Source organism: Hordeum vulgare, chromosome 7H (assembly GCF_904849725.1).
Source record: "Hordeum vulgare subsp. vulgare chromosome 7H, MorexV3_pseudomolecules_assembly, whole genome shotgun sequence".
Lineage (NCBI taxonomy): Eukaryota > Viridiplantae > Streptophyta > Magnoliopsida > Poales > Poaceae > Hordeum > Hordeum vulgare.
In genome coordinates, this window is record NC_058524.1 from 22,506,840 (window position 1) to 22,518,188 (window position 11,349).

The 11,349-nt window shown below is 43.7% G+C and overlaps 1 protein-coding gene across 1 annotated transcript; it reads right to left on the minus strand.

Moving 5' to 3' along the window:
- Positions 1-2,922: 2,922 nt before the first annotated feature.
- LOC123410770 (hypersensitive-induced response protein 4) lies at positions 2,923-6,022 on the minus strand. The gene is made up of 5 exons (XM_045103711.1): positions 5,657-6,022; positions 4,645-4,765; positions 4,469-4,560; positions 3,751-3,847; positions 2,923-3,492 (listed from the first exon to the last, which is right to left on the minus strand). Exons 1-5 carry the CDS (start codon positions 5,849-5,851, stop codon positions 3,131-3,133), a joined length of 867 nt encoding a protein of 288 aa, XP_044959646.1. The 5' UTR covers positions 5,852-6,022; the 3' UTR covers positions 2,923-3,130.
- Between the last annotated feature and the right edge of the window lie 5,327 nt (positions 6,023-11,349).

Here is an 11,349-nt window from a genome sequence, read left to right on the forward strand (position 1 = left end):
ACAGTACATGAAAAACCATTATTCCATGAATTATGCATCATATATTAATGGATATGACTTGCTATATTGGCACCTAGGTGCCCAGGCATCTAGGTGCCCCACATAATATATATATATATATATATATATATATATATATATATATGAGAGAGAGAGAGGGTCCTGCTATTCGTCACATCGAATGAGGAATAGTTATTCTTCACCCCTTTATTTTAATATCAATGCGTTGTAATTTTACGTTACATAATTTTTTTCTTATTCTATACGTAAAAAGAGACCGTAAGAAAATATATAATCATTGTAAAAAATATTTTTGTTACGTAAAATTACAAACGTAAAAACATAGTGTAAAATATACATAAAATGCATATTTTGTTGTCTTACGGCCTATATTTTTAATTTTTATGCCAAATTTTATATATTGGGTCAACATGAATGTAACTATTTGTATTTCAAATGTTATTTATTTATGAAAAGCTCGTAAGATTACCTCGGGTGAAGAATAATCTATTCTGCATCCTGGATGATGCATAGAGTTTCTATATATATATATATATATATATATATATATATATATATATCTTTTTTGCTATGTACCGTCCCAATTATATCAGTTTTGTTTATATCTACAAAGTATAGGTATATTAAAAAAAGGGTATGCGGGTATGATATCTCAGGTCCACGTACACACCTAAAAATAGTGTGGGGGTATTGGCATGCAATGTGCATTCCTAAAACTAAAATAAATCGTGTGTGGGCATATGTACGCAAAAAAAATCATGTGTGGGTATTATCATACATCATATTTTTTTAAAGTAAAACAATAATTAGGATCACATTTATATTATTTGGCCACCTTAATTTTTATATAAATGTTAGGCATTAAAAAGTGTGACCAAGACTTATTTTTTTTAAATAGTAGATACCTTAAAAAGTAAAACTTTGAAAAAAATGCATAAAAATGTCCTAATTATACATGCAAACCTTTTGAACATCATTTCATATTATTTTATCGTATCTAATACGTTAAAAAATCAGAACGTACATACATATACCGTCTTTGTTTGAAAATGGATTATTGTTACAAAACCAATATTATATTATTATTTTAAAGCAATCAATGACCTTTAATGCTTGTAGTGAATGCAAACGAAATTTGGAAAGTCGTTTTATCCTGGATGGTACATCATGCACTACGAATACGAGTTGCCATATAATGGGCCTAGGTGCCCAGGCACCTAGGTGCCCCAAACATTTTACCTGAATTGCCATATATATTACCTGAGTTGCCATATATATTAATAATGAATTTAGGTAATGTGTACATACAAATGTTCCTGATGTATATAAAAAATGTACAATCTATATGCAAAAATATCAGACATGAAAATTATCTTTTAAAAATTTAAATCATGTATTTCGAAAATGTTACACGTAGGAAAGGATAGATAAGAAGAAGAGGAAACACAAAGAAAACTAGTAGAAAGACACCACAAATGAAGAAAACCAATCAAACCCAAAGAAAGATCACAAAGAAAACCGATGAAACCCAAAGAAATTTCACAAAGAAAACAAAGAAAATCCAGAAAACTTACAAAAGAATGGAACAACGATAAAAACCAAAGAAAAGCATAAAGGCACATAACAGAAATTAAAAAAACAATGAAAACCATAAAAATCTAGGAAAGGATAGCAATAAAAAAACGACGAAAATGAAAGAATAGATAAGAAGAAGAAAGAAAAACCAACTGGACAACGAACGAACGAACAGAGGGAGCCGAATAGGCGAGCGAGCAGCAAAAAAACAGCAACAGAGGCTGGCCCAGTAAACTACAGGTGGGGAAAACCTTTAGGTGATGCAGGATTAGGGCTCGCGTTAGGCGAGATATAGTCTTGGCACCCATATTCGTTGTGTGGCATGCATCGGACTCATATCTTAAAATACCTCTCTTCTCTTCTACAAAAACAATAGTGTACCTCTCGTATCATGTCTTGCATAATGTGGAATGTGTGACGCGCCGGCCACCTTTGGTGCCGCGACCCGGAGCGCCGGCAAGGTCATTGATGGACTTCTGGCATCAACGTCACCCCACCCCTCCCCCTGCTTCTGCAAAGGTGTTCGATGCAATAGCTACCAAGTTCTTTTATCTCCCCTTTTCATATATTTTTTTGAAATTTTTATTGAATATTTTGTTCAATTAACTATGTGTTGCAATTGACTAACGAGAAGGCTTGTTCAAAGTTTTTTTTTTACGTGGATGATGAGGAGGAGGAATAAGATGATGAGTTCAAGATAGCCCGCGGCGATGGTAATTAAGAGGACTTGAGGAATGTTAGAAGTGGTGTTGAATCTGTATTCAAAATTGAAGGAATGACAAGTGAAGGTTCTATTGAATATTGTGTTGTGTTTGAGTTGGAACATAAAAATATTGAAAACAATGATTCTGAAATACTGTTGAAATGTCTGCATTATAAAATTAGAATTTCAATTAGTATATTGTAAAGAATTGTGTTTTTTTTGCAAATTTCAAATCAAAATATCTTTTTGAACAGGCTGTCTAAATTACCAACCTTTTTTATATCACGTGTTAATGGGTTTGGACGGACATTTTTTTTCTATGCGGGTTGTACCTTCCACGGTGCTATACCTGTAATACTTTCTACAACTTCACATGTTAGTGTGTGTTATGCGTTTTGTGTGTACTTCACAATTACGTTTTGTGTGTGCACTCCCTGAATACACCAATGTGTACTACCCTGATATACTGTAGTGACACGAATTTCTACAATTTGAACATGTTGCAAGTGCAAAGCTAGAACTTCAAATAAATTGAAACAGCACTGAGTAGCTATGTACTCTGGATACATATGCTTCCATCACATCTCATAAGAAGCAAACCCACCATAAATCCTAGAACAAAATACACAAAATGTTTCGCTTATTACCAAAATTCGACAATCTTCATACACAACGAAGTCCCCGCACCCGTATTATTAACACACGAATATCAAACAAACGAAATAGTCCACTATATTATAATCTAATATATAAACAGATCGACTCTCCCAGCCTCACACCGAGAACCCACCCAGCCGAACCATGATCACGCGGCGGGCGGACAGCCACGGCCTACAGGCCGCTGCTCGATGCCTCCATCATGCCGGTGCGGATCTGGTCGCCGATGTCCTTGACGTGGCCTGGGCCGTGGGGGATGAACACCGTGGTGGTCTTCGAGTTGTCCCCGAGCTCCTTGATGGTGTCGAAGTACTGGGTCACCATGATCAGGTCCATCACCTCCTTGGCGCTCGTGCCCGACACCGAGTGCGAGAAGTTGAGGATGTTCTCCCGCAGGCCGTCCGTGATGGCCTGTCGCTGCTTGGCGATGCCGACGCCCGACAGGTACTTCGCCTCGGCCTCCCCTTCCGCTTTCTTCACCAGGTGGATCTTCTCCGCTTCTCCTTTGTAGACACTCGCGAGCTGGAGCCGTTGGGCTGTGAAAGGAGGTGACAGGTTAAAGTAAGCACATAACCCAACTGGTTATTGAGTCTAAAACAAGTATAATCTATTAGAGAACAAACAGATGAAGCATGAGAAGACAAGACAGCATCGAACTATCACAACAGTTTAAGAGCTGAGTAAGAACTTTGACAAGTTTTGAAAATCCAGCATGTAATAAACATTTCCTAGGCTGCACAACCTAAAAACAGCACCTCGCATACACATAACAACTACTCAAAATGGCACTGTACCTGCATTTATGTCGTTCATTGCTCTGCGGACAGCAGCGTCAGGGATGATGTCAACCATGAGAATGTGCTCAATGCTGTAACCATAATCTGACATCACCTGGACAAATAGCGGCGGGATTCATCAAGTTTCCATGCAAGACCAAAAATGGCAGTGCTAAGCAGACCATCCAAGAAGAAGACGATGTACATAACAGATGATCAGTTTCTCAAGAGCTGGTACAGTTAACAAACTAAAAGGCATTGCCAATAATGCAGAGGGAAACCGTTCTTTTAGGGGACAAACATACATTACCAATCAGCAATAAAAGTAAGGGTAATAGCATCGTACAAATCAGACAAGATTTTGGTTTTCTCAGAAATTAAAACCAATCATCAGAGGAAGGAACAAACAAACATGGTGTTTATAATTTGATAACCATGTACTTTTCTGAGCAGTGAGATAAGTTGAACTGTACTACTTCAGTGGTATTAAAGTGAACCATAAATCCAAGTTTCCCAAAAATGTAGTAACATCTGTGGTTATCATCAGAATAGCATGTTTAAGGTGTACTAGACCAAAATCCAATGTGATGGCACACACTGGGGCAAAGAAAACTGATAAGTGTGCTTCAGTAGTTACAAAAGCATATTGTTGACTATCCGGCAGAATGATTTAAATACATGTAATGATGGGCCGTGGCAGTAAGTAATAACAAGAAAAACAGGTCAATGGAGTTACCTTTTCAAGCTCCTCAAGTACAGCCTTTGCGACCTCATTCTTTTGCTCAAAAAGACTGTCCAGCTCCATTCTTGGAACTATGGCTCGAACCACTATTTTCCAGAAAAAGAACACCAGCAACCAGCTTAGGTTTTGAAGAAACGGTATAAACGACAGAGCAAGATATTAACATTTACCATCAAAGACGTAGGACTGAATTTGCTGTTGGGGATTCTGCAACTCGTAGAATGCATCATCTGCATTCTCCTTAACAACCCGGTATTGAATTGTACAGATCAGCTGAACAAACACGTTGTCCTGAAGGGGAAAAAGAGATCATCAGTTGTTTCAGCAAGTATAGAAAGAAGCAAAGCCATCGATGTTACGACAATGACCCTTCAGTGACACATATTTTCACTTGCAAGTTTTAACTATTATAGCTGATCCATCATATGGTGAGAAACTCGGAATGTGTGAATGATTGGGTTATTACTTATTAAGGCCAAGTCTCCAAACATCTGCCATGAGAAGAGAAATTAGATACTAAAAAGGAAGTTTTGCATTGCTCTACAGTAATGAGCCCAATTCAATTGCAGAAGACCCAACGTTGTGCAAGCAAAGTTGTCCCACCATCACCCATAATTTCTCTGCCAATACTACTAACATCATCCCATGGCGTAACACTAGTCTATTTTTTTCCACATTCGGAGATACTTGAGCCGCCATAGCTAGTATCCCCAGGTGCTGCAATCTCGCTGTAACACGACAATCCAGAACAGGTTTGGAACGGCAAAACAAATCCCCCCACCAGCTTACTAGAAAGTAATAACATGAGGTTATTGATAGGGTCGCTCTACCGGAGCGGGCACAGGGGCAGAGATGGGCCCTGGGCGCAGAGGGTTGTTAATTTAGCCAAAAAATTCAGGCTTGGGCAGGGGCGTTTCAGTTTCAACCCATAGCAACAACCTTCCCAACGCTAGCAATCTCGTCTGCTTCTCTTGTTCATACCAGTCAGTATCAACCGCGAATCTAGCGCCGGCGAGCGGCAGCGCCGATCGATCAATCAATCTAGGGCAGGCGGCCATCCATCCATCCATCCATCCAGGGGGGATGAGAGAAGAGCAGGCGTGACGTGGGAGTAATAAGGAAGCGAAGAAGGGGAGGAAAGAAAGAAAGAAGGAAGGAAGAGAAGAGAGGAGGTGAGGTCACCTTGGTCTTGGTCTCGACCCTGACGTCGAGCGACTGGACGCGGGTGGAGAGGGTGCCGGCGACGAGCTCGCCGGCGCAGGGGTTGAAGAAGTGGAGGCCCGGCTCGGCGAGGCGGAGGAAGCGGCCCCACTTCTCGACCACCGCCACGTTGGCCTGCTCCACGCACCCGCAGAAGAGGAAGAAGGCGCTCACCATCCCCGCCTGCTCCCGTCGGACGGCTGGATGGATCGGCCCGCCGGTCCGGTCGATGGATGGACGGTTTCCGGCGACGGATTCGGCGCGCGCGGTGTTGCGGGGGGATTTCTCTCCGGTTGCGGTGCGCGGCGTTTACTTTTCTCCCCCCTTCCGACCCGCTTTCTCCTTTGTTTTCTGGGTTGTTTTGCTTTTATGCGGCAGGGAAGGCGTACGTGGGAGGCGTCCTGGCCGCGCGAGCGCGGCCTACGTGGCACTGGCAGGAAAGAAAAGTCTGCTGGGACTACTTCCCGAAAGAAAAGATATTTCAAGATATATCTACCAGGAGTAGTACAGTATTACTCTACTAGATATCTACCAGGAGTAGTACAGTATTACTACTCGCTAAATACTTTTTAACATATATAAGGGCATACATTTATTCTTATGAATGCGCTCATCTTATCCTTACGAGCATACCGAGAGACTGAATCGGTATTTTCTCTTACGATTTACAAACTCATGATAGGCGTCCCATTATCGACGAAACCGTCTCCTTTTACTGAATATGCATTGCCGAAAATCTTGAAATAAATTCAGAAATAATATAACAATTCAATTATATGTTGGTTCGTCTATCTATATCTACCTAATAATAAAGTGGCTATTGCTTCCGTCGGATTATAAAAAAAACCTTGTATTTGTTGTTATTCAACCCGCGCTTCATCATTTATCTGCAACGCAAAAGAAAAAAACGATTCGCTGCAAAAATTATACTCGTACGCATCGCCTCCTCCCGTCGACCCTGGGCCACCCTGGCCTGTGCCCAGGCTGCCGCCACACCACTCACCGCCGCGGCCGACCTCAACCGCCACCGCTGCCAATCTCAACCCACCTGCCTCCACGGTCGTACCTCTCCCTGCTCACTGCCCCCGTTGTGGCGCTAGAGCGCATCACGTAGACCCCGGTCCACCCTGGCATGTGCCCAGGCCGCTGCCACACCACTCGCCGCCGCGGCTGACCTCAACCACCACTGTTGTCGATCTCAACCCACCCGCCTCCGCGGCCGTACCTCTGCCTGCTTGCTGCCCCCGTTTCGGCTCTCGAGCACAGCTTCTGGATCAAATCAACGCGACAGCTACAGTGACTGGGGATGATGCGTCTGCTCGATGCAGAACGGCGGCGGCGCGCGGATAAGGCGCGGCGGAGCGAAGTACTTGCAGGTGGAGGCGGGCCTCCATGGCTCACATGGGGAACTCCGAGGTTATGGCGCGGCAACGACGACTCCTTATGGCCAGATAGAGGCGCCTAACCCTTGCTCCCCTCATCGTATCCCTCCTCCGGCAGGAACTCATCATCTGGCGAGATCCCCTCCCCATGCCTACAACCGTGTGCCAAGCACCGGCAAGAAATTTTGTTTTGTGGGGATTTGTTTGCTGATGAATGAATGTACTGAATGTAAGAATGTATTGTTGTAGAGACAGAGAATGGAACACCGCCTTCAGTTTGTCATCTGATCCCATATTCTCTACCCCATGAGTGAAATAAGATAACAGTCCATTGATCAATTCACGTAGCCTCTTTTTTTTGCTTTGCTTGTCCCGCTCAATTTCTCATCATGGTGGAATTAACAATGGACGGGTTGATTTCTCAACGAAATAGGATATGACTGACTACATTAGTTAGTTAGCTTATTATTTTAATAAATTAAAATGATTATAAAAAGATTAAAAACGTGTGTTATTTTTTTCTCCCGTTGCAACGCACGGGCCCTTTTGCTAGTCTTCTTATTATTGATGAAAGACTATATACAATCCGAGTGGGTGTGATACGCATTGTGTACGTACATGCAATCTTTACCTAATAATAAAGAGGCTATTGCTTCTGTCGGAATTTCCGCCGCGGCATTTTTACAAAATAGTCCCTGTCGTTTGGCTGAATAAACCCGCAATCCTCGCATTAAGTGAACCTGAAGCGGTACGTGCAAAAAAAAGCAGCACGACCCTTCCTCTCGATCCGATCTGGACTCCAGCCCCGCCTCGCCCCACCCCTCCTCACAGACGTGCGCCGCCGTTCGCCGCCGCACCGCCGCCGCCCCCTTCGCCGCTCCCTCCGCCGCTCCGCCCGCCCGTCCGGACCGACCGCCTCATCGATCGGCCGCGGAAGTCCCCGCACCTCCCGCTCCGCCGTGGGCTCAACCTCCGCCGCGCGCACCGGGACTACCTCATCCGGTTCCACAGCCTGCCCGAGGCCTCCCCGTTCGAACCGCTGGAGGAGGGCGACACCATGGACACGGTCGAGAGAACTTGTCAGCGGCAAAGGCGGTTCTTGAGGTTGTGGAGGTAGGTGTGCTGGCAGGGGTGGCAAGGTGCTGCTACGAGGCGTTGGCGGATCATACGGCGGCGAATGCGAATACCCAATGGGGTGAAGCCTTGACGATGAGTGGGGTTCTTATCATTTTGTTGTACGTTGCGGCCCAAGCTCTATTTTGTAGATGTGAAACGATGTGGTTCGATCTACAACTCCCACAGTTCCTTGGTGCCTCATGTAACTAGCCTTGCATCATGTCAAGCCCGGGTGGATGTATGGTCTGCTGCCGCCTGGCACAACAGCTACATCAAACATCGATGACGGCCCGGATGCTCTACAAGTCACTCATGCCCATCATGTCTGTACGTAACAAGGAGGTGTGTTGATGTTCGAGTTTCATGTCGCTCACTGCCCGTCGACATCACGGCCGCCAATGTCATTCGATGTGTGGCCATCATTCATGGGCAGCAGCACCGTGGTCGACGGACTGCTCGACAACATTGCTTGAAGCGGCATGCAAGCAGAAAGCCCGGCCGCTCGGGAACCTGCTGACTGACCCAGCCAAAGCGTGACAAAAAGGTAATTACCAAGTGTTAGTTCTCGATTGTTAGCCATGCTTCCTTCAGTTTAGCTTTTCAACTTGCATCTTGAGTTGCTTCTACTGGTATTAAGAAAACACCAACATATCTTTATTTTTATTTTGTTTATCTTGCTTTGCTAATTTTTGTAGTCGATCTCTAGAGAAGTTTTTAACATGGTGTAGTCAAATACCATTCCCTGATTCCATGGTGTAGTCAAATACCATTCCATGGTGTAATCTGAAAAGATTTGATGTTGGATTTGAGTTTCTTTTAATTCATCTCCAAATGATATAGGAAGCCATCAAATACCATTCCCTGGTTCCATAATTTTGATATTCCTAAAAGCTATTAGGATTTAGGATCTTTAGAAATAAAGAGAATTTAGGATGCATACCTGGAGATCGATATCTACCACTTTTTTCAGTGGTACCTATAGAGTAATTTTTTAACTTGATTTCAAATGATGAATATGCTGAGATTTGTGGTTCGCTTCGTGGTTCTTTATAGAACTGAATGAAGAGAAAATATAATCAAATGGTTTTAAGTTGCTAAATTATAGTTAGTTTAAATGAATTATTCTATTTTCATCCATACTTATTATTTTTTTACCAACAAAAGAAGTAATGTTACAAGAAACTCCTTGCTCACATTTATTGCAATAAAAATATCATGGATCATATTTTGTAATGTAAAAATTCTGTTTTAGTAGGTTTGCATATGTTTCAAAGGTTTTTCTTAGCTGACATAATTAATGATACAATTAAGGCACATGTAAAAAAAATCTCCCGTTGCAACGCACGGGCATTTTTCCTATCCTGACTAATAGTGATTGCTACGGTTGCTAATAAGCAGAAATTATCCCTAGTCAATTATAAAAAAATGTATGTGGTTTTCTTCAGTTTTGTATTTCAATATGTTTTTTAACGTTGGGATCCGGAATGAGCAAGTTTCTCTCCTTTGGCCTTTCATTTGAGTTGCACACTACATATATAGGGTTAGCACAACATAAAATTAAATTAGGATAGTTGGCATTTGCACCTTCCCTCTCTTCCTTGTTGGATTAAGGCATCCCTTGTACCGAATACATCCAAGACCCGCAATCCGTTAGGATTGAACAAATTCTCCACCTCATGGGGGTGAACAAGGCCTTTGCTTCTAAGGAATGAACAAAGAGTCACTCGTTGGGGAAGAATCCTTCTACCTTGTTCTTCCAAAGCCTTTGGTTGCATGTGTTTTTGGTTCTATTCTTTCTTTTTAGTTAGTTATATATTTTCTTCGTTTGTTTCATTCCTCCCTCCCCCTTACACATTATGTTCAATAACCTTGTTTCGTCCCCCCCCCCTCTTCCATTGCCTTTGATCGCGTGTAATGGTCGTGAATGTTAAACAAGATAGATAGAATAGAACTCCTGTTAATCTCTAGTTTGAATTCTTCTCCTCAACTCGTGATGTACTCAGATGCATCCTTGCGATAGCCCACAACTTTTAAGCCACAACAAACCTCTTATATATTCATATGCGGCCCGGACGAGTGGTTTAACGCTTCCAACCAAATTCTACATGGTAATCAGAGCATCTTCCTCTTAGATCAAAGGAGATCGCATCTAGCTATCGAGAGTTCATGTCTTCCGCCGCGTCCACGCTAGCCACCGCTCCCAATACGCTCGACATGGCTTCCTCCTCCATCTTTGCGCCCTCTAGCAGGACCTCCACCATGACTCTCGGTTCCCCACCATTAGAGAAGCTCACGAGGAGCAACTTCCTTCTATGGAAGGCCATCGTGCTGCCCCAGATAAAGGGTGCACAGATGGAACACTACCTCGACACGAAGAGTACGGTTCCGCCGGTCACGCTCACCGTCACCAAGGACAAGAAGGAGGAGAAGATCATCAACTACGCTCGCTCCCTCTGGTTCGCACAGCAGCAGCAACTCCAGTGGTACTTGATGGGATCCCTCTCCCACGAGATACTCGCACATTTCGTGATGCTTCAGACACCGGTCGAGGTATGGAGTGCAATTCATGCTATCTTTGTTGTCCAAACCGCTGTTCAATCCATCAACACAAGAATTGCGCTCCACAATCTGCAGAAAGATAATCTAACCATGGCAGAATATCTTGCAAAGATTAAACCTCTCACAGATGAGATTGCATGTGTTGGTCCTCCACTCAGCGATGCAGAGATCACCTCCCACATCCTCGCCGGCCTCGACATCGACTACAACCCCGTGGTGTCAGTGCTTGCTGCACGGATCGAGGCGTTCACGGTTCAGGAGCCGTATAGTCAGCTTCGAAGCTTCAATGCTTGCCTCGGTCTGCTCCAAGGTATGAATATCCGCCAATCTTCTACTAATACTGCATCTCATGGACGCGGTCATGGGCGTGGATGGAAGCGCAGCAACAACAACGGTGGACAAGGACACGACAACTATCAGGGCCAAGGTGGGCGCTCTGGTAGTGGCGGCGGCGGCAGTGGGCACTACAACAACAACAACACTCGTGGTGACTCCAACAACTGCCGAACTAGGTGCCAAGTCTGCAAGAAGCAGGCTCATGAGGTACTCGACTGTTGGCATCAGTTTGATGAGGATTATGTTCCCAACGCAAGACATGTTGCTGCAGCCATCCGGGAA